At 45.1% G+C, this 27,966-nt stretch overlaps 5 protein-coding genes across 6 annotated transcripts; 3 read left to right on the top strand and 2 right to left on the bottom strand.

Annotated features, from left to right (window-relative positions):
- Positions 1–14: 14 nt before the first annotated feature.
- disp2 (dispatched RND transporter family member 2) lies at positions 15–9,813 on the top strand. The gene is made up of 8 exons (XM_067243270.1): positions 15–106; positions 3,198–3,629; positions 3,859–3,888; positions 4,144–4,267; positions 4,928–5,055; positions 5,627–5,736; positions 5,908–6,005; positions 6,283–9,813. The coding sequence occupies exons 1-8, from the start codon at positions 15–17 to the stop codon at positions 9,811–9,813; spliced, it is 4,545 nt and encodes a 1,514-aa protein (XP_067099371.1).
- A 2,739-nt stretch (positions 9,814–12,552) lies between these two features.
- On the bottom strand, positions 12,553–15,194 carry rpusd2 (RNA pseudouridine synthase domain containing 2). Its single transcript, XM_067243482.1, has 3 exons — positions 14,376–15,194; positions 13,969–14,265; positions 12,553–13,742 (listed from the first exon to the last, which is right to left on the bottom strand). Exons 1-3 carry the CDS (start codon positions 15,192–15,194, stop codon positions 12,900–12,902), a joined length of 1,959 nt encoding a protein of 652 aa, XP_067099583.1. The 3' UTR covers positions 12,553–12,899.
- Positions 15,195–15,325: 131 nt separating this feature from the next.
- pcmtl (l-isoaspartyl protein carboxyl methyltransferase, like) lies at positions 15,326–19,325 on the bottom strand. Its single transcript, XM_067243040.1, has 9 exons — positions 19,267–19,325; positions 18,700–18,840; positions 18,359–18,463; positions 18,173–18,204; positions 17,811–17,915; positions 17,185–17,305; positions 16,581–16,666; positions 16,169–16,338; positions 15,326–15,974 (listed from the first exon to the last, which is right to left on the bottom strand). Exons 2-9 carry the CDS (start codon positions 18,818–18,820, stop codon positions 15,962–15,964), a joined length of 753 nt encoding a protein of 250 aa, XP_067099141.1. The 5' UTR covers positions 18,821–18,840; positions 19,267–19,325; the 3' UTR covers positions 15,326–15,961.
- A 127-nt stretch (positions 19,326–19,452) lies between these two features.
- ccdc32 (coiled-coil domain containing 32) lies at positions 19,453–21,839 on the top strand. Of its 2 annotated transcripts, XR_010877412.1 has the most exons (5): positions 19,453–19,563; positions 19,862–20,107; positions 20,203–20,356; positions 20,696–21,151; positions 21,198–21,839. XR_010877412.1 is itself a non-coding variant. In XM_067243435.1 (4 exons), exons 2-4 carry the CDS (start codon positions 19,882–19,884, stop codon positions 20,928–20,930), a joined length of 615 nt encoding a protein of 204 aa, XP_067099536.1. In that variant the 5' UTR covers positions 19,453–19,563; positions 19,862–19,881; the 3' UTR covers positions 20,931–21,839. The 2 variants fall into 2 exon arrangements, 1 of the variants encoding a protein (XP_067099536.1); XM_067243435.1 differs by having other exon boundaries at positions 20,696–21,839.
- Positions 21,840–23,449: 1,610 nt separating this feature from the next.
- On the top strand, positions 23,450–24,625 carry prlh2r (prolactin releasing hormone 2 receptor). Its single transcript, XM_067243269.1, has one exon. The coding sequence runs from the start codon at positions 23,450–23,452 to the stop codon at positions 24,623–24,625; it is 1,176 nt and encodes a 391-aa protein (XP_067099370.1).
- The last annotated feature ends 3,341 nt before the right edge of the window (positions 24,626–27,966 follow it).

Below are 27,966 nucleotides of genomic sequence, written 5' to 3'. Positions count from 1 at the left end.
ACAGCGGATTGAGAATGGATGCTGTGTCTATCACCGGAGAGAGCACCGATGCTATTGTAATGGATTCTCCACTAGCTCAGAGACCCACACAGAAGGTTTCTCAATGGTACGTACTGTATTTTACTTATCTATTTTGTTTTCATAGCCACTTCTCATATCGTGTAAATATGAATAGCTTTAAACAATAAATGTGTGCAGACACATTTGTGTCTTCTTGGTCATGTTCCCAGGGATAGATATAAATCAATCTCCTCTCGTAAATTTGTTGTTGTTGGCTATAAAATCCACTGTAGATTCCATAAAAACGTTAACTTCATATCAACGTCTGTGATAACGAAGTTAACCATCCCTCTCTCTACATGGTTGAACAAGTTTACACAATTAACCTCATGAGTCAATTATCTTTTTGTGTTTGTTTCTTAAAATTCTCCATATCTGCACAAATCTGAACAGGTATAGGCAGCGTTCACACCAGATTTCAGGTACCTTTATCTCAGCAGCTAACCTGTTGTTTTGTGGTAGCAGAACTGAAGTGAAATGAATCCTCATCCAATCAGGTCATATTCAAATTCCTACTTATGATCCTCACCAGTCTCCTGGTGATCCAGAGCATGTCGGAGCTGCCTCTCCTGTAAAACACAGTCAACATAACGAGATTCAGCTCAGCACATGACAGAGGGAGGCTCATCCTGTCCTGACAGATCACAGGCAGACAGGTGCTCTCTGCTGGGTTTGCTCACCAGACCACTGCAAACGCTACTGGGCACAGAGGAAAGGTTTCAGTTGTCAACATGTCAGTCCACTGCACAAGCTCAGGAGGGAATTTCAACGGCAGTTGAACCCTGGTGTCATTCCTCAAGGACACCATAGCCTGCTAAGATCATCAGATCTCACGAAAGGTCAGCAGACAAGCTTGGGCTCTGAACCAATCAACTCAAACATTCATTCAGAACATTGGGTGTCACAGTATATTTAAACATGTCTTTTAAAATCATGTTGATGCGAAATCTGTGAGCAAACAGTGATCCGTAAACAGTGATCCGTTCTCAGTAATTGCGAGGGAAGTGAAAACAGGGTTAATGCTTTCAGGGTTAATGAAATCCAACAATATCTTCTTAGCACACAATTTAAATCACTGAATATAGTTTAGTGATTCAGTACCATGTTCAATGAATGCAGTATTGGTTGAATTGATTGGTTGTTATTTGTTTCGTTGCAGGAGGGTAAGTAAGACCCTCCTGGATGTATTTTAGTCTCTCTGTTTAATTATTAAACCACTCCATAGACTGGCTGGCTGGCTGTTCTTGTGGAGCTCCACACAATAAAAAACATCACCTTTGTTGTCAAGTTTAGCCACCTCTGCTTTTCTCATCGCACATTGAACCCAGTCTGGCACCACAGTCTGAGGAAACAGTCCAGTCTGTGGCATGTTTAAATGCAATGTAAAGCTGCAAATGCATCAGTTCATCTGACAAATTTCAGTCATTTCGTAATCATCCGTTGAGTTTATGCGGTCCATGCAACCTTCATTTTGCAGTCTTCAGTGTGTCACCGTGCTGCCCAGGGTTAGGCACAAGGTCTGTTCTAGTTGGACAGCTCCAGACCTGTTCTGTGAGTCAGTCTGGAAGCTTCTCATAGCCTGGTGAGGTGCCATGATACGCCCACAACGTACGCTGACGTGTTGGCTCCCAGAACTCACATGCCATCTGAAGGGGGTTCTATGGACATATCCCACTGAGCACGTCTGAGTCATGTCCAATACACCAGATAGCCACGGTAGCCTGGCCATAGACGTAGATGTTCTGTTGATTTACTCAGTATGTATCAGTATGCTATTGGTGTGCTCTAATACAATTGGCAGATCAGTTGATTTACTGCTCTGCTATCACCAATACTGTTTTAACAATTTTACTGTCATGTTGCCATGAAGTGTTAAGTGTCTCAAGTGTTTTAAGCTACTGCCTGCCTCCCTTAAAGGTTGGTAATGTCAATAAAGCATTAGAGGGTCTGGTGGTCACACTCACTGTTGACCTACTTGGTCACCATGGTGATTAAACAGGAAGAGGAGCTCGGTTCACCCAGCTGTGGAAAAACAATCAGACTTAATGGGCAGACTTTTTCTCCTATGATGCAGCCTGACTCTGTGATTGTTATGGTTGTTGTGACTCTAAATCAGTGAATCATTAAAATGACACATTGCATTAGTAACTGAGTCATGGCCAGACTAATTCCTGCTGCTTGTAATGTCTTTTAATTAACCTCACTTAAAGCTCACTGATCTTTTGTAAAACTGTGTACCAAAAGTTCATAACATGGTGTAATTGATAATGATCTAATGATGCTTATTTTATTCAGTTCATCATATCAAGTAGAAGGGATCCCAATCAACAACACTTCATAAGCAGAGCAAGTTAACTATGACATTATTTAATTATGATTTTATCATTACATGATAAACACATTCTGCCTCTGAAGTGTTCATTATGACTAGTTACTTTAATGAATAGAATGCATAAATACAGAACATACCAGAATCAATGCTACGCACTGGAAATAGGGTTAGCCAAGGATAGACGTGGTTGAACCTCTAGAAGTTCTTTCAAATGTGGGTAGAGGAAAAACCACAGCAGCATCTCTGTATCTCTGTGCACCTCTCCGATGCCTGCCAGTGCCAATGAGTCACCCAGTCATCACATCCAGAGGCACTGTCCCCAGTCCAAGGCTTTGCTTGACAGGCATCATCCTCCAGCCGTGGTGATGAGCAGGGCCTTGGAGATGGAGGTCCATCTGTCCCTCTAATTGGGTCTCTTCCAGTAGCGCAGCAACAGCTTTTCCCCATCTTTCCCCTCACGACACGCACTGTTAATAATGTCTACTCAGACACAAGGCCAGGCAGAACAGGCCTGAGGATGTCATCAATTCCAACCAACCTTACGCTGTATTATAATCACTTTTAATGTTGATCTGTACTACCATCCTGGGATCGACACTTGCATCATACTGCAGTGGTTGTGGACTAGCTCTTGATTGGTTGGTTGATCAATTGGTGAACTGATTGATGGATTGAATTCCTTTGATCATTAAATGCAAACCTTCTATGGAACACTCTGGTGAGATGTGCTACACTGTGACACCAAGACTGAATTTTACTGGAATTATAAATAACCCTACCCCCTCTGCCCTGTGTTCTCTTCCAGTGAGATCCCAGAGCTGTCTCTCTGTCCTCCTGACAGTGTGTGTGTGCAGCTTCAGCTGGCTGACAGCCTCCCCAGACCATCCTCTTCCTCCTCTTCCTCCTCCTCCTCTTCCTCTCAGCTTTACCACCAGGTCCCCCAAGGCCCGCCCTACCACCCCTCACCCCAACCCCCCAGCCGCCATCCACAAGAGCACGGACACTGCTGCACACACCACCAGCCAACCAGAGGCAATGCCTGCCCCAACACTCACCCAGTCACGGACGGCTCTCACCCAGACTGCTCCACTGGCCTCAGCATCGGTGGTAAAACGGGTCATGGCAGAAGCCCCGCTCACGTTCCGTCCTGTCATAACGCTGTGCGGTGTCATTGGCTGCAGGGATCACATGAGGGAGGAGCCCACAAGCGAAAACAAAGACATGTGGTGACAGTCAGGTATGGGTTCGTCTGCAACACAGCAGATGGATAAATCCAGATCCATTTTTGGAAGGATGTCAAATGTATTGAATGGATACATGAATAAATAAATAAATAGATTGATTAATTAATTAATTGATGGAGATGAAAACCAAAGCACAGACAGATTTGTTACCAGACCAGTAATGTAAATTTTTTGCTTAAACCTAACACTCAAAAACAATGTGTGATGTGCTTTCTTCTGTAGGGATGAGGGACTCTACGGGATTCCTAGAACGTTAGTACAGAGCATGTTAGTCCAATAGCATGACAACATGATATATATGGCTATTTTTCATTGCACGAAAATTGATAATACCATTATATACTAGTAAGTACTGTCCTCTAAAGTCCACGAAACATAAATGTCACTGCCAGCCTCTGTTCTTCTATGCTGGTTCTGATTGACAGGTAATCAGTGAAAGTCTTCTTCTGTGATGCCAGCTGGCAGTTACATTGACACTGAGCCGGTCTTCTTCTATGGTGCTTGCAGCTACTCCCAGTTGGTGGTGGAATATCCTGTGGTGATGATGCTGGGATTTGCCCTTGTTCTTCTGGGATGTTCTCTAGCGGGCCTTCTAATTGGGCCACTACCAGACTTTTCTGACCCGCTTATGGTCAGTCCCCACCAGCCAACACACACACATGCAGGGATACACACACGCACACACTCTCTCTTCTATTTTCTCCCATGTTGACACGAGTGAAGCTGCACGTCAAGAATAATGTAAAGGGACTAGACCGTGATGCTAAATCAACCGTTTTTGTTTTTACCATGTTTAATGAAGCTCTAGAAATGTAATTACATACCGTGTGCTTGCAGTAAAATAGGCATGCAACAAATGTGCATGCAGTTGCAAACACAATGTTCTTATGTGCAGGAGAGAAGAAAGTATAAACAGATCGGTACCATGGAAATATCCTGACTCAATGCAGCTTTCATTGATCCACAAAACCACCTTATTGTTTGTGGGTATCCTTAAATAACACACTGAATGGATAAACATTAGCACTCCCTCTGCTGCTCCTCAAGCACACTTAATTTACATAAATATTGTGTTTTAATACAGCATTGTGTCCAGTAGCGACTTGTGTCCACACTTACACTGTGCTCGGAAGCTATTTTTTATTTATTTTTATTTGTGGGTTGATGTGGTGGTATGTGCTAATATTTTTGGTGTCTGTAGTCGATACATTTTGGCGTGGGTTTGATGTGTGAAGATGTCTGTTGATGTATGTTTTGGTTGTATGTTTGATGTTGTTGTGTGTGTTCACAGGGGTTCGAGCCTAGGGGAACATACATAGGACTGAGACAGTCCTCGTTGGAGAAGCTGCTGGAGAACACCGGGCCTGGTAGAACCCTGTCTGTGGTTCCACAGCTGAGCACATACAGGAATCCTGGGAGGTACCTTAAGAACAGAATAATATCAAATATAAATTGATATTTTGAGCTTTTCTCTACACTGGGGTTTCACCATTTAGTGTGCCAGTGGCAAAATGAAGAGCCAAAGTAAGTGGAATCAGGTGGCTGAGCGGTTAGGGAATCGGGCTAGTAATCTGAAGGTTGCCAGTTCGATTCCTGCCTGTGCAAAATGACGTTGTGTCCTTGGGCAAGGCACTTCACCCTATTTGCCCCGGGGGAATGTCCCTGTACTTACTGTAAGTCGCTCTGGATAAGAGCGTCTGGTAAATGTAAAGTATATTTTTCTCCCTCACACACAAACACACATCCCTGTTGGGTTATGTAATTAATCCTTCTAAAAAAGGCAACACTTGGCTCATGTTTACAGCTACAGATGGAGCATGAAAACACTGGTCCAAGCAACTTGGCTCCCTAAGTGCATCATTAAAACTGGAGCGGAAATACTTGAATGAAATGAAAATAAATTAGACAAAAATAATCTGTTCTAAATGTCTTCCCTGGTTGAAGGGTTAAAAATAGTATCAAATTCTCGTTTGTGCGTGTGTGTTTATAGCAATGTGGATGGTGATGAGGCCAGTGTGAGGCGGGAGAGGTCCAGACTGCGCTCCAAGAGGATGCTGGATAAAGACCCAGATCAGGACACCTTTCTCTGTGATGCACCTGGTAGGAAAACACTTCAAACACACAATGAAAAACACACACTCAGGAATATACACAATACACTGGACCCTCCTTGCAAGCATGTTGGTTTTGTGTAAATGCAGATAGCAGACTGTGGATGATTTCATTGTGGTTGTGTGTGCCTAAATCACAGCTCCAACTGTGTGTGTGCAGGAGAACAGTATGCTCAGCTGGTGTTTCGCTCAGGGAACTCTGCCAGTCTGTGGAGCCTGAAATCCATAACCACCATGTGTGAGATGGAGCAGATCATGGTATGTTGTTCTCCTCCTTCACTTCCGGCTCCTCCACCTGACTTCTGCCTCTTCTGCCCTGCTCCTCTCCTCTTTTCCTGTAGCTGCTCCTCTTCTGCCCATACTCCTGCATCTTCTTCTCCTCCATCAGCTTTTCTTCCTGCTCTTCCTCATCTTGCTCCTCACCCTCTTTCTCGTCACGCTCCCATCTTCAAAAGCCCCGCTCTTCAACCCATGCCGCCCCTCCCCTAAAGCTCTAGCATTATTAAGGAAAAACCCTCAATCCTTTGTGTTTCAGATTCGTTCGCAGGCTCATTTCCAGGGGCTGTGTCAGCAGCAGCCTTTGAAGCTGGAGACGGAGGCAGGAGTGGAGGCCCGGGGAGGTGAAGGGGGACGCTGCTGTCCCAGCTGGTCCTTGGGGAATTACTTGGCAGTCCTCAGCAACGCCTCCTCCTGCCTCAGCCTCAACTCTCACCATGTGTCAGAGTCCCTCAGCTTGCTGCGCTACTGTGCTCCCTTCTACCACCACGGCAGTCTGTCGGGAAGCTGCCACCACAGACCCAAGCAGGGGAGCTGCGTGTCGGTGCCCACGAGATGCAAGCACTCCCATGCCGTGTACCAGATCCTTCACTTCCTGGTCGATAAGGACTTCCTGGGGCCGGAGACTGTCCAGTACCAGGTTCCCTCACTGAAATACAGCCTGCTGTTCCTGCCGGTGGAAAAAGGAGAGCACCTTATGGACATCTATATAAGAAGCCTGGAAGGCCAGGACCTGACTTACAACAACACCACAATCACAGGGATGGACCTGGGAATCAAGCAGACTTTGTTTAGGCACTACCTGGCTCGGGACTCCATCTACCCTGTCCTGGCGGTGGCCTCCCTCTTCTTTACCATGGCTCTGTACCTGCGCTCACTTTTCATATCAGCGCTGGCTCTGGTAGCCATCACAGGTTCACTCTTCACCTCCTACTTCTTGTACAAGGTTGCTTTTCGCATGGCCTTCTTCCCCCTGCTCAACCTCTCTGCTGTTCTCATCCTGCTGGGAAGCTGCTCCAATCAGGCCTTCACTTTCGTCGACTTCTGGAGCCTTCAGCTCTCCCACAACCCCCCTGCCTCGCTGGAGAAGAGGGTGAACAGGGTTGTGCTAGAAGTTGGATACTTGACCATGGCGTCGGGCCTCACCTCCAGTGCTGCCTTCTTCTGTGGTTACCTGAGCAGCATCACGGCCGTCAGGTGTTTCTCCATCTACCTGGGGACAGCCTCTCTGATCAGTACCCTGGTCAACCTTGTCTGGCTGCCCTGTGCACTCGTCATCAGAGAGCGCTACTCAGGGACCAACTCTGCCTTGGTCGATGCCCCTGGCTGGAATCCCTGCTGCTCCAAAAGTCCTGGAGGATTCTGGGACACAAGCTCGAGGAAGCGCTGCCTCTTCGGTCTGGCTCAGAAACTAAGGGGCTTGAAGAGAGGATTGGCAGAGACCTCCAACCTATTGTTTCTGAAAATTCTCCCTTGTGGGGTGGTCAAGTTTCGATACATATGGGTGTGCTGGTTCGCTGTGCTGGCGGCAGGGGGCACCTACATCTCTTGTGTGGATCCTGGCATGAAACTCCCCACCCTGGACAGCAGAGCCACTCAGCTGTTCCGCTCCAGCCATCCGTTTGAGAGGTACGACGCAGAGTATCGTCACATGTTCATGTTTGAAAGACAGAGAAATGGTGAGGACAAGCCCCTGACACTGACCCTGGTCTGGGGGGTCATCCCTACTGATAACGGGGATCATTTCGACCCTAAAAGCAACGGGTCATTAGTTCTGGACCCAGAATTCAACATAAGCAGCCCCGAGGCTCAGTTGTGGCTCAGGGAGCTCTGTGAACGGGTCCAAAACCAGAGTTTCTATTCCCCTACTTCATCGTCTGAGGAGGAGGAGGGCCGGGTGGACAGCGTCTGCCTGGTGGAGCAGCTTGTGCGCTGGGTGTCCATCCGACGCTGCTCCGAGAGTGAGGACTCCCGGCAGTTTTGCTGCAATGACATTCCCTTTCCCTACCCTGCTGCTGTGTTCGAGCAATGTGTGGGTATGATGGTGGCAGAGCGGCACAGCCACGCTGAGGGCCATCTGTCCCCTGGAGAAGGAGGACTGTTCTTCCAGCCAGACGGCAGGATAGCAGCCCTTGTTCTGGCGTTCCGAACCATACACTTCTACAGCTTCAACTTCAGCCAGACTAGTTTGTATTACCGGGACATGGTGGCATGGTTTGCCGGGGAGATGTCTGAAGCTCCCCCAGGACTGAGGCAGGGCTGGTTCATCAGTCAGCTCACGTTGTTTGACCTCCAGCAGAGTCTGAGCTCCGAGACCCTGGTGGTTGCCGGCGTCTCCATCGCCCTGACCTTCACCCTGCTGCTTCTGACCACCTGGAACATTCCGCTGAGCATCTACGGGATGGCGGCCGTGGGAGGGAGTGTGTTTGTCACCGTGGGTCTGCTAGTCCTGCTGGAGTGGCAGCTGAGCGGTGTGGAAGCTCTGTTCATCTCTGCTGCGGCAGGCCTTTCTGTGGACTTTGTGGCTAACTATTGCATCTCCTACAGCTCCGCTCCACACTCGGACAGGATTGGCCGAGTAGCTCACTCTGTGAAGAGGATGGGCTGCCCTGTGGCCGTAGGTTCTGGAGCGTTCTTCTGCGTTGGGATCGTCATGCTTCCCGCCACCGCCCTGCTCTTCAGGAAGCTGGGGATATTTCTCTTCCTTGTCAAGTGTGTGGCTTGCGGTTTTGCCACTTTCTTCTTTCAGTCTCTCTGCTGCTTTTTTGGTCCTCAAAGGAACTGTGGGAAGATCTCTCTTCCGTGTTCCTCGGAGAAGGTCTCTGAGGGCATGCTGTCCTCCCGCTCCACAGCCGACCCAGCAACCTCAACCTCCACCATCAATGGGGCGTACGGCAGGTCAAGGGTCAGACGGAACTACAACAAAGATGGCGGAGGATATCTCTACCCTAACCACCAGCGACAGAGACAAAGACAGGGAGCTGGAGAGCAGGAGTCGGAGCAGTACGAGCTGCAGCCGTTGGCCTGCCAGCTGAGTGACAGCTTTGAGAATAGCACCTGTACCAGCAAGCTGTCCAACCGTCCCTCCGTCTTGTCCGATGACATCCAGTTCTGTGGCCCGGAGGTGGAAAGGAGGGAGGCAGACGCAGACAGCGAGGACATGTGTAGCAGACACCCCCACAAAGGCTGCCACCCTCCCCCAGCCCTGCAGACCTCCTCTCCCTACAGGGAGAACACTGTGCGATCCGCAACTCCCGCAGGAGAGCTGACCAAGGACCAGCTGCTGTGTAAGGCCTGCCGGGGGGGCCAGTCTGCTGGGGGGAACCGCTGGATCGTGACCATGTCCTCCTCCTCCAGTATGGAGGACACCATCATCAGCCAGACCCTGGAGACCATGGAGCAGCCCTCTATTGCCTCTAAGGAGAAGCACACTGGGGGCAAGCATCACCCCCACTCTCGACTGCTGTCTTCCCAGTCCCAGAGTTCCTTTGAGGGGCTGGAGGACTCCAACGAGACCTGCCTCAGTGACATCGAGCCAGGGCCCTCCCAGCCCCATGTCTGTGGCCAGGAGGAGGGTGAGGGGAACGGGGAGCCGCAGCCAGGACACCTGAATGGACGGAGGGATGCACTCCACCTCTCCCTCAGGGAGACCGTCTACGAGACTGGGGCTCCAGGCTGTGGGCGGAGCCGTTCCAGCCAGGGAGAGGAGCCTGTCATCCTGCCCAATAGCAAACCAGACCTGCCTGATGTTTGGATCAAGAGAGATGGAGCGAGGGAAGAGACAAGTTGAGGGTTTAGAAAACATGTCCTGTTACTACTTCTGTAGTAACATAAAAATGCCAGTTTAGTATTACTTATCCAAGGTTAAATGTTCAGTTGGGCTTTTGTGCAAACTCCAAGTGACAAACACGAATGGTGTAAATGTCAGCAGAACAACAATTAAATATTCATGCTATGCTTTTGAAAACAGATTGGGCTGCATGGTATTCAATAATCTCTAAAAGAGTCATTAATATGTTCAAATGGAAATGTCCTGTAGCTTAACCCTTGTGTTATCTTCGGGTCATTCTGACCCATCAGTCATTGTGACCCACCGTCGTATTGCGACAACTTTACCGCATACAAAAACAAAGTGAAGCATTTTCTTTTAACCGTTGGGCTGTCTCAGACCCCCCACATTGCGAAGGTTAAAATTATTTTTATTAGTTTTTTATTGGGTAAAATTGGGTAAACACAACGATGGTTCGTTATGAACCTTTGGGTCATGTGACCCGAAGGCAGCACGAGGGTTAAATCGGGTTGTATTCAAAATAATCAATCTGACACATTTCTGACTATAACTTTTATCTTGCTGTCACCACAGTAACTTCACTGTTACAGCACCAGAGGAAATGCCACCCAACACGAGTGTTCAATTTACTTTAAAAGTAATATCTAAGCGTTTGTTCCACTGGACACTTCTGCACTGAGTACTATCACTAATACCTAAGAATATTAATCATAACCAGAAACAGAGATTATTCACTTCTATCCTGTGACTTGTGTGAAGAAAAGACCACGCAATACCACCAAGTAAAGTCACCGCACATCATGTTTCCTGCTGCAATATGTATCTCTGTGCCTATTCTGCTCTGACAGGGTCCATAATCACACCTTCATATTCATAGCCTCTACGACACAACAAACTTGGTTTGATTTCAATCTGTCAAATACACTGGAAACACTTGAATTGTGATACCCAGTGCAAAAGAAATGTGCCAACAATGAAGTACTTCTGACTAGAAATTGATCTATAATTGATCCAGGCCTACTGCACATCTTGGACCGGACAAGCTCAGTCAACGATCTCTGGCCTTCATCCATCTGGGTTTGAGCCAAAACTATTTGGACAGATTCACGGACAATGAGATCATGTGAGTGCGACTACTGAAAACAAACCTTTACGAGATATCATAGAGATACTACAAGAGAAAGTGCTGCTTTGTTTATGACAAACATTGCTTGTGCCTACGTATATCACACGTTGTCAGTAGCAACACAACAGCACTACCAATGGGCGCTTCTGAAATGTACTCGACATCTATCACCACCCCAGAATGGTGGCAGGCTTCTGCCTATGGTCGCATACATACATGAGCTAGCTTATTTGCCATGTTTGTAGTTGTGTCATTATCATTGTACATGTGTTTCAGAAATGGGGTCAATCAGAAATGACCCCAGGTTGGTGTTTTACTCAGTGTCAGAGCTAAGATATGTAGCATTAATGTTATGCAGTTACTAAAAAGAGAATATTCTGTTCCACTGCACATCCAGCTCAAATGTAACATGTGTTTTCTTGAAAGTATACCCACACAATGGTGTATTTCTATGTGCAGCACGTGCCAACTCTTAATGACAGCAGTTTTCTATGGCAACTGAAGTCTCTGTGTGATGGTTAAGTATGCAAGGTAAATGTATTTTATTCAGTAAAGTTCAATACATTTGTAATTGGTCTTCAGTGTTGATGTAAAGTCTTAACTAGGAGCCTACTACGAAGCAGGATTTGGGGTTAGCGAGGTAACTTCAGGTGTAACTGGGTTTTCAGTTTCACGACAGTGGTTTGCTTCTTACCAGGGTAGATCGCCACGGTAACTTATGCTGCACTTAACCTGCCCGGAGCGGGTTGTTTGAGATAACAGAACAACACGTATGAAAGCACAACCTACTGAACAACCAATTGCTTCATTGTTTCTAGAATATCCTCTGACCTCGGTGCACGAATAGTGAGTCAGAAAAAACACTTGGCTTTCCATGACGAGTATCTTTGAAGTGTATATAGACTACCAATATTATCCTAAAACAGAGAACGGTTAAAGCACTGAAGCCGTATTACTTACTTGTTGACCGTATAATGATTTGCTTATAAGTAAGCCTATTTACCGGTCTGAATTATGTTTTGTATATATTCTTTATTTTCTTTAAAAGACCTTTTAACACATTAATGGAATACACTATTGTAATAATGTGCCTTAATGATGGGGCTGTAATTTTGGTAAGCCTATTAACTTAGTCGGCAAGTTTTTACCAGCTTTCCGCCTTGCCTTTGGCAGAGACAACTGTGTTCTTTTAAGCCTGGATTATATTTAAAAATATATCATTTGTTTAATATTATAGTTTGCTCATATTCTGTACAATATGCTGCTCTGGTAGCCCCTATTACATGAACACACTCACGGCAAAAGTTTGGTAAAACCTGGGTTGAGTTAACAAGTTGATAGCCACTGTCGTGACACTGTTTAGCGTGATTGCAGTTGTTAAGCTTAGTGAAGCCAGTTTACTAAAATATATCTCTGGCATATCGAACTTGCTTCGTAGTAGGTCTACAGGCGACATTTGAAGCAAGTTGTCTCACTTATTTAAGGTGTTTCTTTCTCATGTAGTACTCTTGTATGATCTTTCGTTTTTAGCCACTAAGCAAAACATTCTGCTTCAAGGAATGAATAACACAGCTTCATATTGATGACATGAGGTTGCAACCACTATTAGACTTAAGGAATCACAATGCTGTACATTTTCCACAAGGTGGAAAGTAAAAAAATAAAGTGTATTTTTCCTGGTTACAGCTTTATTTTGGTTGTTTTGTTTGAACAAAATTCCCTTTGATTTAAAATTACATCAGAAATAATGTGTGATAGAAACCACCCAAAAAATGTCAAATGTAATTGTTGATTATAGTACATCTTATGAGGAAAAGTCAAACAAAACCCTCACAACTGTAGTTCTAATTCTTACTCTTCGAGGGCCAAAATATGTGCAATTTCAATGTACCAAACATCACTCAGTGTTAATTTTGGCCAGACTCTGATAAAATATTACATATGTATTTACAACATGACATTAAGTTGAGCTCTTGTCATCAACCCAATCTTCTTTAGCCCAGTCAGGTAAGCAGGTCTGGTATTCAAAGTCCGGTCCTTTGTAGCGTAAAGCATGCAGATACATGATCAGCTCCTTCTCGGTTGGGTCCGGCCTAGTGATCTTACACTCACTACACAGAGGGTCTCTGTCTCTGGGGCCTGAGAGGAGTGCTGGTGCACACTCTGACGAGGGTCCATCCCTGCCTGCACCCTGCAAAGGGCGCATGTCATTCAGGGTACAGTCAGTAGACACAGGCTGTACTGGATGTGTCTGATGCTCTGTACATTCATTGTTGACATCTCTCTCTGTTTGGGAACTACATCCCCCAGACTCATCAGGCCTGGCCAAGCTAGTATCACAGGCATTCTGTAGGTCCTTTCCATTAACTCCAACTCCCATAATGCCCTCCTGCAAGAGGCTGCTGGCATCCTCGGGTAAGTCTAGAAGGTGGAGGCTCTCCTTGGAGCGATGTTCCTCCAGAAGAGCCTTCAGCAACTCATCGTCACTCAGCCCAACCAGTCCCCCCTTGGCCCTTTGGGGGCCCCATGCCGAGGAGCCATAGATGGGGTCGTTGAGGATAGGAAACCCTAGGAACTGGAGGTGGACACGGATCTGGTGTGTGCGCCCAGTGAGAGGCATGCAGCGAACCACGCTGGTGCTTCCGTTGTAGCTGAGCCTCTGAAAGACAGTGCGGCAATCCTTGCCGAGGGGGTCCACCCGGCACAGCCCCACCTTGAAGGACACAACCAGGATAGGCTCCTCACACACCACTTCAGCCTCGGGAAACTCCCCCTCCACACGGCACACATACTCCTTCTCCAGCTGTGGGGGAGAGCACACACAACACTTGCCATTTACAATTCTCAAAATGTGAGCCATGCGAGACATTCCACAGAACAAGTGAGCCATTTTGTTTGAAAAGGACACCAAACTTCAAGCGCTGCAAAGGAAAGGTATTTGAAAAGGTATTTGAAAAGGTGTATTCAAATATATAGCTCTGTCACAGGATGGAGTTTGAAAAGAGACATTCAAAGGAAGGGAGACTCACCTGTCTGTCTCTGACCAGCTTGTCCAGTCTCTTGGACACCTCTAGGGTTCGAGCGAACAGCAGCACCCCGGAGGTTAACCGGTCCAGCCGATGGACGGTGTGGAGGCCTGAGATCCCCCTCTCCTTCCCCAGAATGAAGATCACCGTGTTGTGGCGGAACCGTCCGCAGGGATGCACCGGCATGGAAGCAGGTTTGTCCACCACCAGAACCTCCCCGTTGTCCTCCAGGATCTCCAAGGGACGGCCCACAACCGGAGGCTCATGCCGATGAACTGTGTTCTTCATGTGGTCATTGTTCTGGGGAAGGGTTGGAACATATTATGAGACACTACACGATTTACGTTAATTTATGATTGATGTATTACATTAAATGATATTCTTGGAAGCTCAGTTCCGAGGCAACATACCCTGAGTGTTATCGACAAGTCATTTACTGGTTCCTCGTTGAGACGGATGCGGCCCTCTTTGGCTGCTGCTTTATAGTAATCCAGGGATTCTGCTCTGAACTCCTTGTTGAAGACTTCCAAGAGACTCTTCCCGATCCAGCGGCCCTTGCAGTAAGTTTTAAAGTCAAAGTAGTAAGGTCGCACTTTTCGCAGACCACCTTCGAAATAGTACGAGGTTTCATCGAAGTGTTCTTGGCTGAAGCCTACCGTGGGGTTTCGCTTCTGAGGAGGAGGGATGTACCTCTCCCCTGGTTTCATGTTCTTACCACCACCTCCTCTCCGTCTCTTACCACGACAGTCTTTTTCCGTTTCTACCCCCTCTTCGCTTTTGCGCTTAACAGTTCCAGTCACTTCGTACTCCTTGGTCGTTGAAGTGGTTTCGGAGATGTTTTTCCCTGCCGCGTCGGTGGCTTCTATAGTCTCCATCTGTTGTGTTGTCATTGGTGTCTGCTGTCCGTACGATCGTGAATATAGAAGGAACGCGTTTATTTTGTGACTGACTCCAACATCATTATACTGTGTCACTTTCCAATTCACATTCACATTGATTGTAGCATTGCATTTAGGCAGGGTGCATCGACGGCGTCCAAGGGACAACTTTGGCTGGATACAATCTAGCTGATTGTATTGAAAACCATACACATTTGTTTTTATATAACGAAGGAACAAACCAAAGACTGAATCTAACTGTTTCCCTAAAACGTTCCTTAAAACTTCATTTTGTATGGTAAGCGATAAAGTATGTACACTGAAAGTGGGAGTCAGGACACTCACATGCATCTCCCAAAGGTCCTTGGTGTTTTCAGACGCTAGATGATGACGTCAAAATGTAGTCTTCAGTTAATAGCCTGGCAAAAAAACAATCTGACTCAAAAAAAGCTGTGTCATGGCCACTACATTCACACTTTATCATAATAAGCACATCATAATTCTCTTACACTTTTATTAATAAACAAGATCGTAATAGTCAAAGTTCATTTGAATATTTTCCCAAAATAAAGTACATTTACTTCTCATCAACAAAGGTGGTTCTGCTATTGTAGTGATACAAGGGAATTAGGATTAGGTGATTAGACTATGAATGCTGAGATTAACAGCAGCAATTGAAATAAATTAATTCATTGTACACATGCATCAGCTTTACATCACTTGGTAAGCGTTGACTATATAATTCCCTTATTGTTTGTTTCCATCACTGGGATAAGGATCCTTTAGGATTACACAGGTGTCTGTCTCCACATTCACCTCACAGATGAATAAAACATTTAGACTACCAGACAACGGACAATAGTCTATAAGGGATGATTAACACATGGCAAGTTTGAAAGTCCATAACATGAACCGATGAACTTGTAAATCCACAGTCCTTGGCTTCTCTCTTCATCTCGTAGTCCTTGGTCTTCCCAGAGATGCTAAAAGGCAAAGAGGCAGGGAAGAGCAGGCAGCTGCTGGCATGTTCTGGCTGATATGCATCAGACTGGACTGTCCTATGGGACCCCAGAATTGCAGCCCCAGCACCACTTCCTGCAGGGGCAACCACACTGCAATCAGAGCTCACCCCTGAGGGGGGAGAACAAACACACGTGCACACACACGCGCACACACACACACACACACACACGGATAATCAGGGAACCAACTCTACTGTGCAATGATCAACAAAGGCCAGAAATAACCACAATGCTCATAAAAAGGTAGACACCTGTCAATAACAAATTGCTCTGAATGTCAGTATCAGTCTGTACAGTACATACCCAGGCCACTGGCGTCGCTTATCTGTGAGGGGAACATAGATGACCCCCATTAGGGCTTTTCTGAGGAAGGTTCCGTCTGGCTGGCGGTCGTACTGCTCCAGAACTTGGCTCCCCCCGTCTGGACCCACCGGGAGAACCAGCCTCCCTCCAGGCTTCAGCTGCTCCAGGAGCTGCCAGAAGCACACAGGGGCACACAAAGGAGCGGGAATGGAGAAGAGTTTAATATTGCAAATCACACACTGTACACAGATTTAATAGTGTGAAGCATCAGGGACGGTTTCAGGGACGGTTTCAGGGACGGTTTCAGGGACATCAGGGACGGTTTTGACCATTATTCGAGCATTATGAATTGTAGGTGATCCATGCAGAGGCCGGTTTCTGTGTAGTGGTGGGCAGGAACACGGGTGCTTACAGCTTTGGGGAGTGTAGGCGCAGCTGCCCCAACGTGGATGGCGTCATACGGTGCTCCTTCAGGGTAGCCCAACCTTCCGTCCCCCACTAACATGACAACAAAACAAATATCATGATGCAATCTAGTCAAATAATATAATACATCATTTTTAATTCAGTAGAAATCACTTTCATTTAGGGATGCATGGAAGTTTCAGCCGGCAAAAATAGCAAAAGCATTTGGTTTGTCCATTTTCACCTCACACATTTTTCTATAAATTGTTTTTAACATATGTGCTATAATAACCTCAAACTATTTTCAGATTATCTGTGTTTTATACCCCCAAAAAACAATGTAGTCCTTTTTGGTTTGGGTTTTAAGCCATGTGCATTCAGAATTTTTATTTTCAGACAAAACATTTCATTTTGGAGCATCACTAGTTTAATTTTCAGGTTATTAAAGCCATGAGAGAAGTGTCTGCTTCTGGTGGTTGCCTGCATCCTTCCAGATACTGGTACATGGCTGTCACAAACTGTCCATCAGCTGGTCTCCATGGACTCACAGAGGTCAGGTGAGTCAATCTGAAGGTCAATATACTCTTACCAAGGTCACATGACTCACTCACCCACAAGTTTAATGCATCCTGAGGAGAGTAGCTTTGGGTCATCTGCCTGCACGTTTCTCACAGAGGCCTCCACCAGCTCCTTGATGTGCTCGATTCCCACCACCTTCCCCGAGGACCCCACCTAAGGGAAGGGGGCAGAGGAATGTGAGGGAAGAGACAAGGCAGGGTAGCACTGAGGCAGATTATACAACAGTTCGTTCCGAACAAGTAATTTGATTGAACAGGGTATTCCTTGAGTACTTATATTTAGTAATATCAGCACTGGGTCTAAACATGAATCACTTCACTGACATTAACAAGCGTTAGACGGTAGGGTGCAGGAAAATATTTGTTTGTTGCTTAGCAACAGTCCAGTCCCAGTCAAGTGGTGGAACTATTTTGTGTTGGCGGAGCAAAATAAATGATTAAATAAACAAATCATAATCTATTATCACTTTGTAAACTAATGGTGCTTGTAGAACTGAAGCAAAATCACAATTAATATCATGCATTTTGCATGAAACCATAAACATTTTGACAAAAACAGAACGTTAGTTTCTGTTTATTATTTATATAGAGATTTATTATGGAGGTAGTTTAGAGATACAGTAGAATTTACAACATGCATTCAGGACTCTGGAACATACCATCCTAGCAAAACAGGCAGTGAGATATCCACTCCCAGAGCCCACATCCAAGGCTGAGGCCCCTTCGATTAGCTTGTCACTCAACACCTCCAGAGCATGTGCATGCTAGGGAAGAACAAGTCAACATTCAGTAACTTAATTGATGTCAATGTAATTGACAATTCCATAATGTAATGAATTATAATGCCATATTATAATTCATAACCATTCCTCGTTTAAAAGGACAATGTTGCCCAGACCACTGGTTGAAAAAGACTACAGATGAGAATTTGAAAATATGCAGTTTGTCCACGTATGCAAACATATGTGTTCATACTGTACATGTAAATGTTGTGGCTCGCTCTAGATGGTAAAATACTTACCATGTGTGGAGCGCTGATTGTTGCCTTGTACCCTTGGTAGACAAAGGGAATCAGAATGCTTCCCATTTTCTAACTCATATTCTGGTGAGACTATCTCAAAACATGTTACAATGGTGTGACATGAGTAACTGCAGTGTTCTCATACAAGTTATAGGGTAAGTAAGTGTGCCACTGTAAGAAAGTTACCGATAGATTGAGGAGAGTCGGAGTAAGGGTAGTCCTCAGAGTAGATTCCCCTGTCTGTGGTCAGCATGGCATCAAACACACGATCACTGCGGATCACTCCATGATCTAAAAAGGTGATCAATGAAAACCACTCCACGACTCACAAAAAAACTCAACCCAGCCCTAAACTGCACTGAACTGGCTATTGAAATTCTCAACAATGGATGAACATGCCTTTACAATGTCATAAAGAGTTGCATTATTATATTAGTGTGCTATAAATAGTATAATATATGTACATGTACTGTCGTTGAGTGTGTTTTTCTAAGCTCTGTGGCTCCAGAGATACTGTGTGGTTTTACCCCGAAGTCGACTGATGAGTTCAGGATGTGTCTTGCCGCTGGACATCCAGGCCATGGTTCTGGACAACAGCACACCCATGGGGACTGCCACTACAGCCAGACGCAATACTGCTGAGTGCATTTCACATACACCTTGCCTCCCTTAACAAACATACAGACAACCACAATGTCAGATATTTATACAAAACTAATAATCCAAAAATAGGTGGTTAATGTCCTTTGAGAATGTAGTGTGTATATAAGACCTAGTGTTAACTTTAAGAGAAAAACAGCAGAAACCCCTGTTACTCTCCACAACCTGTAATTAACACTTCCAGAATGCAAAAAGTAGCTGTATATAGTTTACCAACTGATAATGATATGGATCAAAATGCGAGTAAGGCTAGATAGCCACACTATCATAATGTTGAAGCCACCAAGCCAACGCTGTTGCAGCCTACATATAATCAACCAAGAAAACTAGGTTCACATGCAACGTTGTCAAACATTTGCATCTAATAGGTAATGTATCAGAATGAGTTTGGTAAGAAATGCCAAACTTCAAAAGATCATAAAATAATATTTTACCTTGGTAGCTGCACCACCAAATAATGCCCCAACTGGGACAGATTTCCGCGTCCTCATCGTATCTAGCCAATCACATTTAGATTAACCACCTAAAAGATGAAAGAAACCAATAGAATCCCGACATTATTTGACAGCCAGGTAAACAAGCCAATCAGATTAGTCATAACAAAGCCTAGCTCGGTACAGCCTCTCCCTTGAAGAACATGACCATGGACACACTTAGCTAGCAAGCTAGTTTATATAATCAAATCCTTTCTTTTCTGGAATAAATGTAAACGGCACTGGCTTGACAGAAAGGTAAGACAATGCTGTTAATGCTCCTAAAGTGTACTCTAAGTAATGTTTTGAGGCTACCTACACAGCCCTGTTAGCCTACTAGTTATAGCTTGCAATGCTAGCAGTGGCATAGCATTTGCGTGTTCGTGCAACTCATCTGTCCATTTCAATTCATTCGTATAAATTTACTAAACACAGTATCGTATAAAATACTCGTCCGTTTTCCAATCTATCTGTAGTGTGTCTTTAGCTTGAAAACCACTGAAGTGTCGACCTTTAACTGCCCGTCTCCTTAATAATGACATTATCATTCATTAAGGTGAATCTGAGTGTACCACTATGATTGACGACTTTGAGAACAAGGAGGCTAGGTCCAGCGGGGAGCTGTGGTCTGAAATCTGTTCGACTCTGCCTGACGTTGAGGAGGCAGGTCAAGGTGACGAGGCCCAAGCACAGTTCACAGACTCGTTCCATCCCTCATTGCGGATCGGACCGCAGTCTAACGGCATCTCTGCCGCGTCATGGGAACCCATGGAGGATTCCGATATCTACATTGCTAGTTTAGGTACTACAAATATAATGTCCTTTTCGTTGTGATGTTACATCAGCCTGGCCTTTTTTTAATATCCTGAAATTGTAAATATGGAATGTGTCATCCAGAGAACCGCCTGAAGAGACTGAAAGGCCAATCCTCGGAGGTTACATCCAGGGAGATGCTGCGCTCCTTGTCACAGGCTAAGAAAGAGTGCTGGGACCGGTTCCTCCATGACGCCCAGACCTCTGAGCTCTTCCAGGGGGGAGAAATTGATGGCAGGTGAGCAGGCGACAACAGAGTAGGGTGCAGGTCAGAGGAGCGACAGAGCAGTGGGAAGGACCTGGCACTGCATTCTGTTATATTTCTCTGTAGGCCATTACCTCTAGTAGGATCCGTACCCATGAATGAATGAAGTATCTATTTCCATGTATTCCTCAAGTTGTTAATACAGCTCAATACCCAGATATGGTGTAAAATTGAACATTTTAGATACTAGGAGACTGCCTCATTGTAGAACCATATGTTTAGTAACATCCCCTGTCTCTCTCTCTCTCTCTCTCTCTTATTCTCTCTTTCTCTCCTCCCTTCCGTGTCCCTTTTCCACTCCTCTATCCCCAGTGCCCTGGAGCACCTGAAACGCTGGCTGCTGCCAGAGAAAGTTGCCATTAGCGCTGAGGAGCTAGAGTTCCTTCTCCTGCCCTCCCACCGAGGAGAAAACGGCACCTCAGAGCCAGAGACCAGCCCTGGTCCAGACACCACAGCACAGTCCCATCAGGCCGAAGCCCAGGAGCAGGAGCAGGGGGAGGGCACCCGCAGAGTAATGGAGGACGACTGCCCAACACCGGAGAAATAGACTGGGAGGAAGATGATGATGAAGGCTCTGCTGGTTGGTGCTCAGACATTTGAATGCACAGGGACCACAATGTAAATGTTGTTATGCAGGACTGTTGGGAAGCAGTGTGTATTACCCTCATCTCGATGTTCATGTGTCATCTGTTTGTGGTTGAATCATTTTAGAAGTGATTATTTTGGACAGATCATTGCTAAACTTGCATATGACTGTTAGGTATATTTGTTGCCATGTTGGTTTATTGAAAATGGGACCCTTAAAACTGTTAAGTGTTCAAATGTTCATTTTAAGACACCATTACTTTAATAAGGCTAAACTGTAATTTTTTTCGTCAAACCATATGTATTTTAACCCTGCTGTAATTATTGTAGATTAGTGAAAATAGTTTCCGTTGAACCGATATGTACCTGCATCGAACAAGTAGGAAGAGATGGAAGGGTTTAAAACAAAACAAAAAATGTAAGGAAACTAAGAATACGTTTTGGCCATAGTGTACAGTAGCCTACTTGGAAAAGCCCTCCTTTTGTAATTTTTTCCTGTAATTTCCTGCTCTACCCCAGAAATAATCTAATTCTACTACACAACCCCGACGTTGCCGCTAGGAGGTAGCACTGAGAGTCAAAAAGGTGAAGCGACAAAGCACCTGTTGTGAAATGCACTAGTAGCCTACTCTTGTATTTTAATAGAAGAGCATTTTGGAGCTTGGAAGCTGTTGTACGCTTTCTTTCTGTGGTAATGCTAAGACGCTAGCTAATAATAATGCTCCTCGTGCTTATCTTTGTCCAGTAACCTATACTGATATGATATAATTGTATTGTATTATGTAAGAAAATCTGATATGCCTTCAATTTTGGTCTCCGGTCGGATCTGGTTGTAGCTTTCTGTAGCTATTCGAAAGTAAAAAAAAATAATAAACACCTTTTGTTTCGTTCTTGTGATTTTTGTTCGAGAGTTGTATTTTCCAAGTCTTTCTGACTTACGTCCGCGCACCCCCTCCCCTCTCCCAACGCCCCCCACCGCTTACCTCTTCAAAGCCTCCGTCATTCAATCCTAGGTTTAATAGAAATGTGTGCATCGAGAAGAACATTTGGCTTTAGCAAATGCTTTATCCAGAAGATGATTATTATCACCAACTGAAACCACCTGCTTAGAACTGAGCCAAAACCTGGCAGACATTGTAATACTTGTCTGTGCTGTCAAGACGTATTGTGCTATCTGCATAACCTGAGTTTTTCTTGTCTCTTAGACGAAGTTTGGAAAATAAACAGAACGGGGCTGCCTAGTAGCAGTACAGACGCTTTGCAGCAAGCACAAGGACTTTCATGCTCAAGTTTATTTTGCAACGGTGTCCGATTGGGCATATTTAGTTGGACGTCCTGCTAAGACCTCAAGGTAAGATTAGAACTGCAGCTTCACAATTACGATTTGGAAACAATTTTTTTTTAAAGAGAGATTTTCAAAAAAATTGAAAATTACTTGATTATTAATTTGTTGAAGTGCAATTTGATTCTGCAAAGCACATACGCCTTTTTGTGGAAGGGATATTTTGATGTGATATTTATTAGTTAGCATCAGTTAGAATTAATACGTTTTATAATCTATAATAGATTTCACAATTGATCATAATATTTTAAATATGATAGTTTTTAAATATATGGCTGCACACGTTTCTTCCTAATGATCCCTTATCCTTACTGCACAATGAGGCAGCGCTGTAAATAATTGAGCCTGTATGAATCTGATATGAATATTAATTTGGGGTTCGGCATTGTTATTGTTCGAAAATGGTCACTGAGTTATATGTCATTTTGAGATAGACCAGTTCTTAAGCTGTGCCTTTCTCAGAACCCTTGCAGTCATGAATGGATCACTGCTCTATTCACTTCAGTGGTGCCTGCATCTCTGTCGTGGTTCCATAATTGCCTCATGCAGAGTAACCAGGAACCCTATGATAAGTGTGTTCATGTTTATTCAGCACTTTCCTCAGTGAGATCAGTGAGGTGCCTCTTAATTGGCTGATGTGTATGAGCTCCGATATCTGCCATAGTTTGCTTATTGTCCTAAATCAGCTTTTTCCCAAATATGGTAAATCATGAGTGTGTGTGTGTCTGTGCGTCTGCATGTGTGTTGAGAGCCATCAGGACCATTTTTGTCTCCAGTGCATGTACAGAACAAGGCAGACAGTCCAGCCAAAATGCAGACCATAGTTCAGTCCTGATTATTGACCTTAACACATGCTGCACTTAAAGGTCTAGGGTCAGAATTCAGTGCAATCATTCTAACAATGGGCTCGTCAGGACACTGTGATATGAAAAAGCTTTTAAGCCCACAATAGGATGTGCAGGACAGTCATCTTAAAGGCCATACAGTTCGTAGTTGAGTAGTTAATTGAGACACTTGGTCGCAATGACGATGAGCCCTTTATCAATGATTTACACTCCCATCTGAAATTCCCACGCCTCTTTGTTCTGTTTGCCTTTCAATTGAAAACGTCCTCTTTGTTTAGGAGGTACTGCACCGTGATGGACCTGGTAAATGTTCAGAAAGACTCTTGGGAGGACACATCTCTCCATGCCCTCTCAATCTCCTCTACCCCCACCTCCTCCCTGTCCATTCACTCCTCCACCAACTCCACCTCCTTCTCTGGAGTGGACCTGCTGTTGGAACTGAAGCCTCTTTTCATCCCCCTTTACTCGACGGTGGTTTTGGTGGCCTGCTGTGGGAACCTGCTCCTCCTCTTCCTCATTGGTTTCAACAAGAAGAGTCACAGCACCACCAACTTCCTGATTGCAAACCTGGCGCTGGTCGACCTGGTCATGTGCCTGTTCTGCGTGCCACTCACTGCATTCTACGCCTTTGACAAGCGAGGCTGGATATTCGGTGGCTTCATGTGCCACTTTGTCACCGTCATGCAGCCTGCCACCGTTTTCGCCGCTGTCCTCTCTCTCACTGCCATCGCGGTGGACCGGTATGTGGTTGTGGCCTATCCAATTCGCCGGCGTGCTGGTGGGAAGTTCTGCTGGGGTCTCGTGGTGGTGATCTGGCTGAGCTCTCTGGCGCTCTCTGCCCCGACAGCTCTGCACACGGCCCACCTGGACCTCAGCGCAGCGGGCCTCAGCATGACCATCTGCGAGGAGTTCTGGCCCGACCAGGACCGCGGACGCCTCCTCTACTCCTGCTTCCTCCTACTCTTCTCTTACTTCCTGCCTCTGGCAGCTGTGTCTGTCTCCTACTGTGCCATTTCACATCACCTGAGGCAGAGGATGACTTCTGACCTGGTCGCCAGTCACAGGTGCAGCCAGGAGACATGGGGGAAGAGAAGGAGGAAGACCTTTGTCCTGCTGCTGGTGTCGGTGCTGTGCTTTGCCGGTTCCTGGCTCCCCCTGCAGGTGGTCAACCTCATCCGTGACCTGGACCCAGACTTCTCCATCCTGGGGAAGAGTCACGTCAACCTCATCCAGGTGTGCTGTCACCTGCTGGCCATGAGCTCCGCCTGCTACAACCCTTTCATCTACGCTTCTCTTCACAGCAAGTTCCTGTCCTACTTATGTCGTCACTTCCTACCACGCCTCAGGGGCAGGGCTCAGGGGCAGAGCAGTCTTACAAAATCTCACAGACTGCCACGCCTAAACACCTCCTCAACAATGGTGGACATCCCTGTTGCCGTCGGTAACAAGATACCTCAGGACAGCTACTGAGGACCTTAGAAGGTATCCTTGGAGCTGACATGGTATACATGATGGGTTGGTTAACAGAAGACATCCATGGACTGCTATTGTGGACTTGTAGACTGCTACAGACAGGACCTTAGTCTTGTCAGAAAGTCAGTTGGAGTCAAATTGGAGTTTCTATACATTCCCCGTGAACTTTTGTCTGTCTGGCCACAGAAAACACTGATGACTGTAAATCAGGTGCTAAAACCTGAAGCATGTCCTGCTTTGGCCTGGTAAAGAATAGAGTATATTCTTGTCCTGCAAACCAATGGTTAAAGATCTCCTCTAAAAGCAGTGTTACAATATTATTAAAGACAGGCCTTTTCTATAGCTGAACTGTTCTGCATGTAGGAAAGGTTTCTGAGATGTCTGCATGTAAATTATTTTGTTGTAAAAGTGTATGCTTCAAACAACAACAGGGTAAACTTAGTTCTTATTGATTTAGCAAAAAGTTGTATATATTTTGTATTATATGCAGTATATATCTTCGCTAGTGTCAAATGTGTTGTGTCTGTGAACATAATATAATAACATCCCATGTTAATTGTTGTGCTGAAACTGTTGAGCTTAATGCATCTGTAGATTAACATATTGATCACACATTTTATATATATCTTTATGGTGAACACCAGTGATGACATTTGGAAGAAGAGAGTAGCTATGGAAACACATTGTTGATAAAGATTCCTTATTCATCTAGGTGTCATTTAACAACTGTCTGGATTTCTCTCTAAGATCAAGAAGCAGTGTGACATTTGAAACAAATAACCACCCCCCTCCCTTGAGTGCACCTGAAAGTTAACACCAGAGTGCGATACCTATCTGGATATTGAAGATTTATCCAAGTGCAGAGAATGGTTGAGCACTGATACTGAAGTACTGGATATCAAGAAGCAAATCATCATCAACCAGGTGTCTCCCCAAACGTTCTCCTAATGCAGGTTTTAAATCAGTCATGGTTTGTATGGGTACTAAGACAATTCTATTACGTTCAGAAACTGAACCTTGGTTGTAATTTAAATTATAAAATGAGCTCTCACATCTTTTAGAAATTTTTCACTGGATCCAATTAGATTCATCTGTAGGAAACAAAACACAGTGAACAAGTGGACAATGTGTTCTGTACACATGTGTTCATGGTTCAAAGTTCCCAATCCATAAATTATACGCACGTTTAATATATATCTCCACTCCTGGTTACAGAATAAATATCTCATTACATGAGTTTGATATTCATCTGACGCCGTTGCACATTTTTACAACAGGGTAGATTGTGACTGGTCTCTAGTGATCCATTCAATGTGCTGTTAACGGTGCAGGGCACAGACCGGTCACCTTGCTTGGATGTGAAGCAGCACCAGAGCTTGGAGGGTGTGAATCACCCCTTTAAAATCAGACAGTAATCATCTTTCTTTTCACTGAATAGAGAGAGAGACTAAAGCTGCAGAAGGGCACATCACCTTCAACGTGGAATCAATGTGATACTGATGACGGCAAAAAATGTTTTTTATCTAAAAGGTCATAACGCATTTCTAGTATACAAATCCAGTGCTCCTCTGTGACATTAGAAGACCCATTATGCCATTACTTGTCGATGGGTGTTCCAAGTCAGCTGTTAATACAGTAACACTGAATTATGCTTTTTTTAAATAAGTATATTATTGCTTTTACCTTGCGCTGTCCATGGTGCTGAAGCCCCCCAAATGGTAGAAATCCGAAACAACAACTGTCTTTGTCATTGTATATCTCAGGTCAGGGTCCACAACCTTCTTGGTCTACAAATGTATTGGTCTGAATTAGTGTGTGTTTTTGTGTGTTGTTTACCTAAATCTTGGCACTGTTTGTTCAGTGTATTGGCCAAACATTAAATAAAAATAAAGCTCTATGGTCATCTATTAAGACAGAGTGATACTTTTGTATTGTAGCTAAAAGCTTTCTGATGAGATCCCTGTCCTCACTCCCTCTTCATCTCAAGGAGAGTGTATGTGGGTGGAGTAGGCCTGAGAGACAAAGCCCTGTATCAGTCCCAGCCCAGGTGAGATAAAAAAATAAAATAAAGGTCACCTATCTAATAATATCTGAGTGCTTGCCTCCTTCATGGCCCACGCAACACATTTTAGACACATTATCAGCCTGTGCGAAACAACAACAAAGACTTGGCAGGGGGGAGAGTTAGGTGGAATATAAACACACACACATGCTTTCATATGTTTTGTAATCGCACAATCATTTCTGAACCTTTTCTGTCGTTTTCTGCAGTCTCACATTCCACAGTCATCTCCATTCAAAACAAACTATAAAAAACATAATCATGTTTCTTTGTAATGCCTTCTGTGACAGTGGTGGATGAAGCAAAAATAGAGAACTACAAGCAAGGCAACATCAACTGGTGGCAACTGGCCAGGGAGGGGAGGGGTCTGAAATAATGAGAGGTGAAGAGGAGGTGCAGAGAGCTTCAGAGACCTGAAACTGGGGCAAGATTAGGCAGAGTTAGAGCACAGAGATGAGGGAGATGGGGGGGGGGGGGGGGGGGTTAGCTTGAGAGGAGAGCTGAGGAAGAGAGTTAAATGCAGGTGAAGAAAAAACTGTTGATTTGGACTGAAATAGAGAGAGAGCAAGAGAAAGCGAGAAAGAGGGCGAAAGTAATCTATTATAACCCAGATATATCATTCATTAATCTGAAGGGCCTGTTAATGTTTCATTTCAACCAGGTTTGTCACAGTAACATAATAGTGGGGAGGATGGATAATGGACTGCTTCTTATGGCCTCTCACAGAGAAGAGCTAGACTAATGTTGGGATGGACTGGCTTCTGAAGGACTCTCAGGGGAAATTGTGTATGCTAGAGGTATACATTATATGAGTCAGGTGGCTGAGCGGTGAGGGAATCGGGCTAGTAATCCGAAAGTTGCCAGTTCGATTCCCGGTCATGCCAACTGACGTTGTGTCCTTGGGCAAGGCACTTCACACTACTTGCCTCGGGGGAATGTCCCTGTACTTACTGTAAGTCGCTCTGGATAAGAGCGTCTGCTAAATGACTAAATGTAAATATATACAGAAGACCAGATTTATGTAATTTTTTTTAGACAAGTTCACTGTCCTCTTTGAAAAGAAAACAAATTAGGCGAAAACAAAATTATTACCCCTCCCTGAGTCACCACCTTACCGCGGTGGAGGGGTTTGCGTGTCCTAGTGATCCTGAGCTCTGAGCTCGGAGGGGCTCAGAGTAGAAACGCTGCTCCTCCGCATCGAGAGGAGCCAGCTGAGGTGGCTCGGGCATCTGATCAGGATGCCTCCTGGACGCCTCCCTGGTGAGGTGTTCTGGGC

The sequence above is a fragment of the Osmerus mordax genome, chromosome 9, assembly GCF_038355195.1.
Source record: "Osmerus mordax isolate fOsmMor3 chromosome 9, fOsmMor3.pri, whole genome shotgun sequence".
NCBI classification, from domain to species: Eukaryota; Metazoa; Chordata; class Actinopteri; order Osmeriformes; family Osmeridae; genus Osmerus; species Osmerus mordax.
This window is presented reverse-complemented; position numbering and strand designations above follow the sequence as displayed.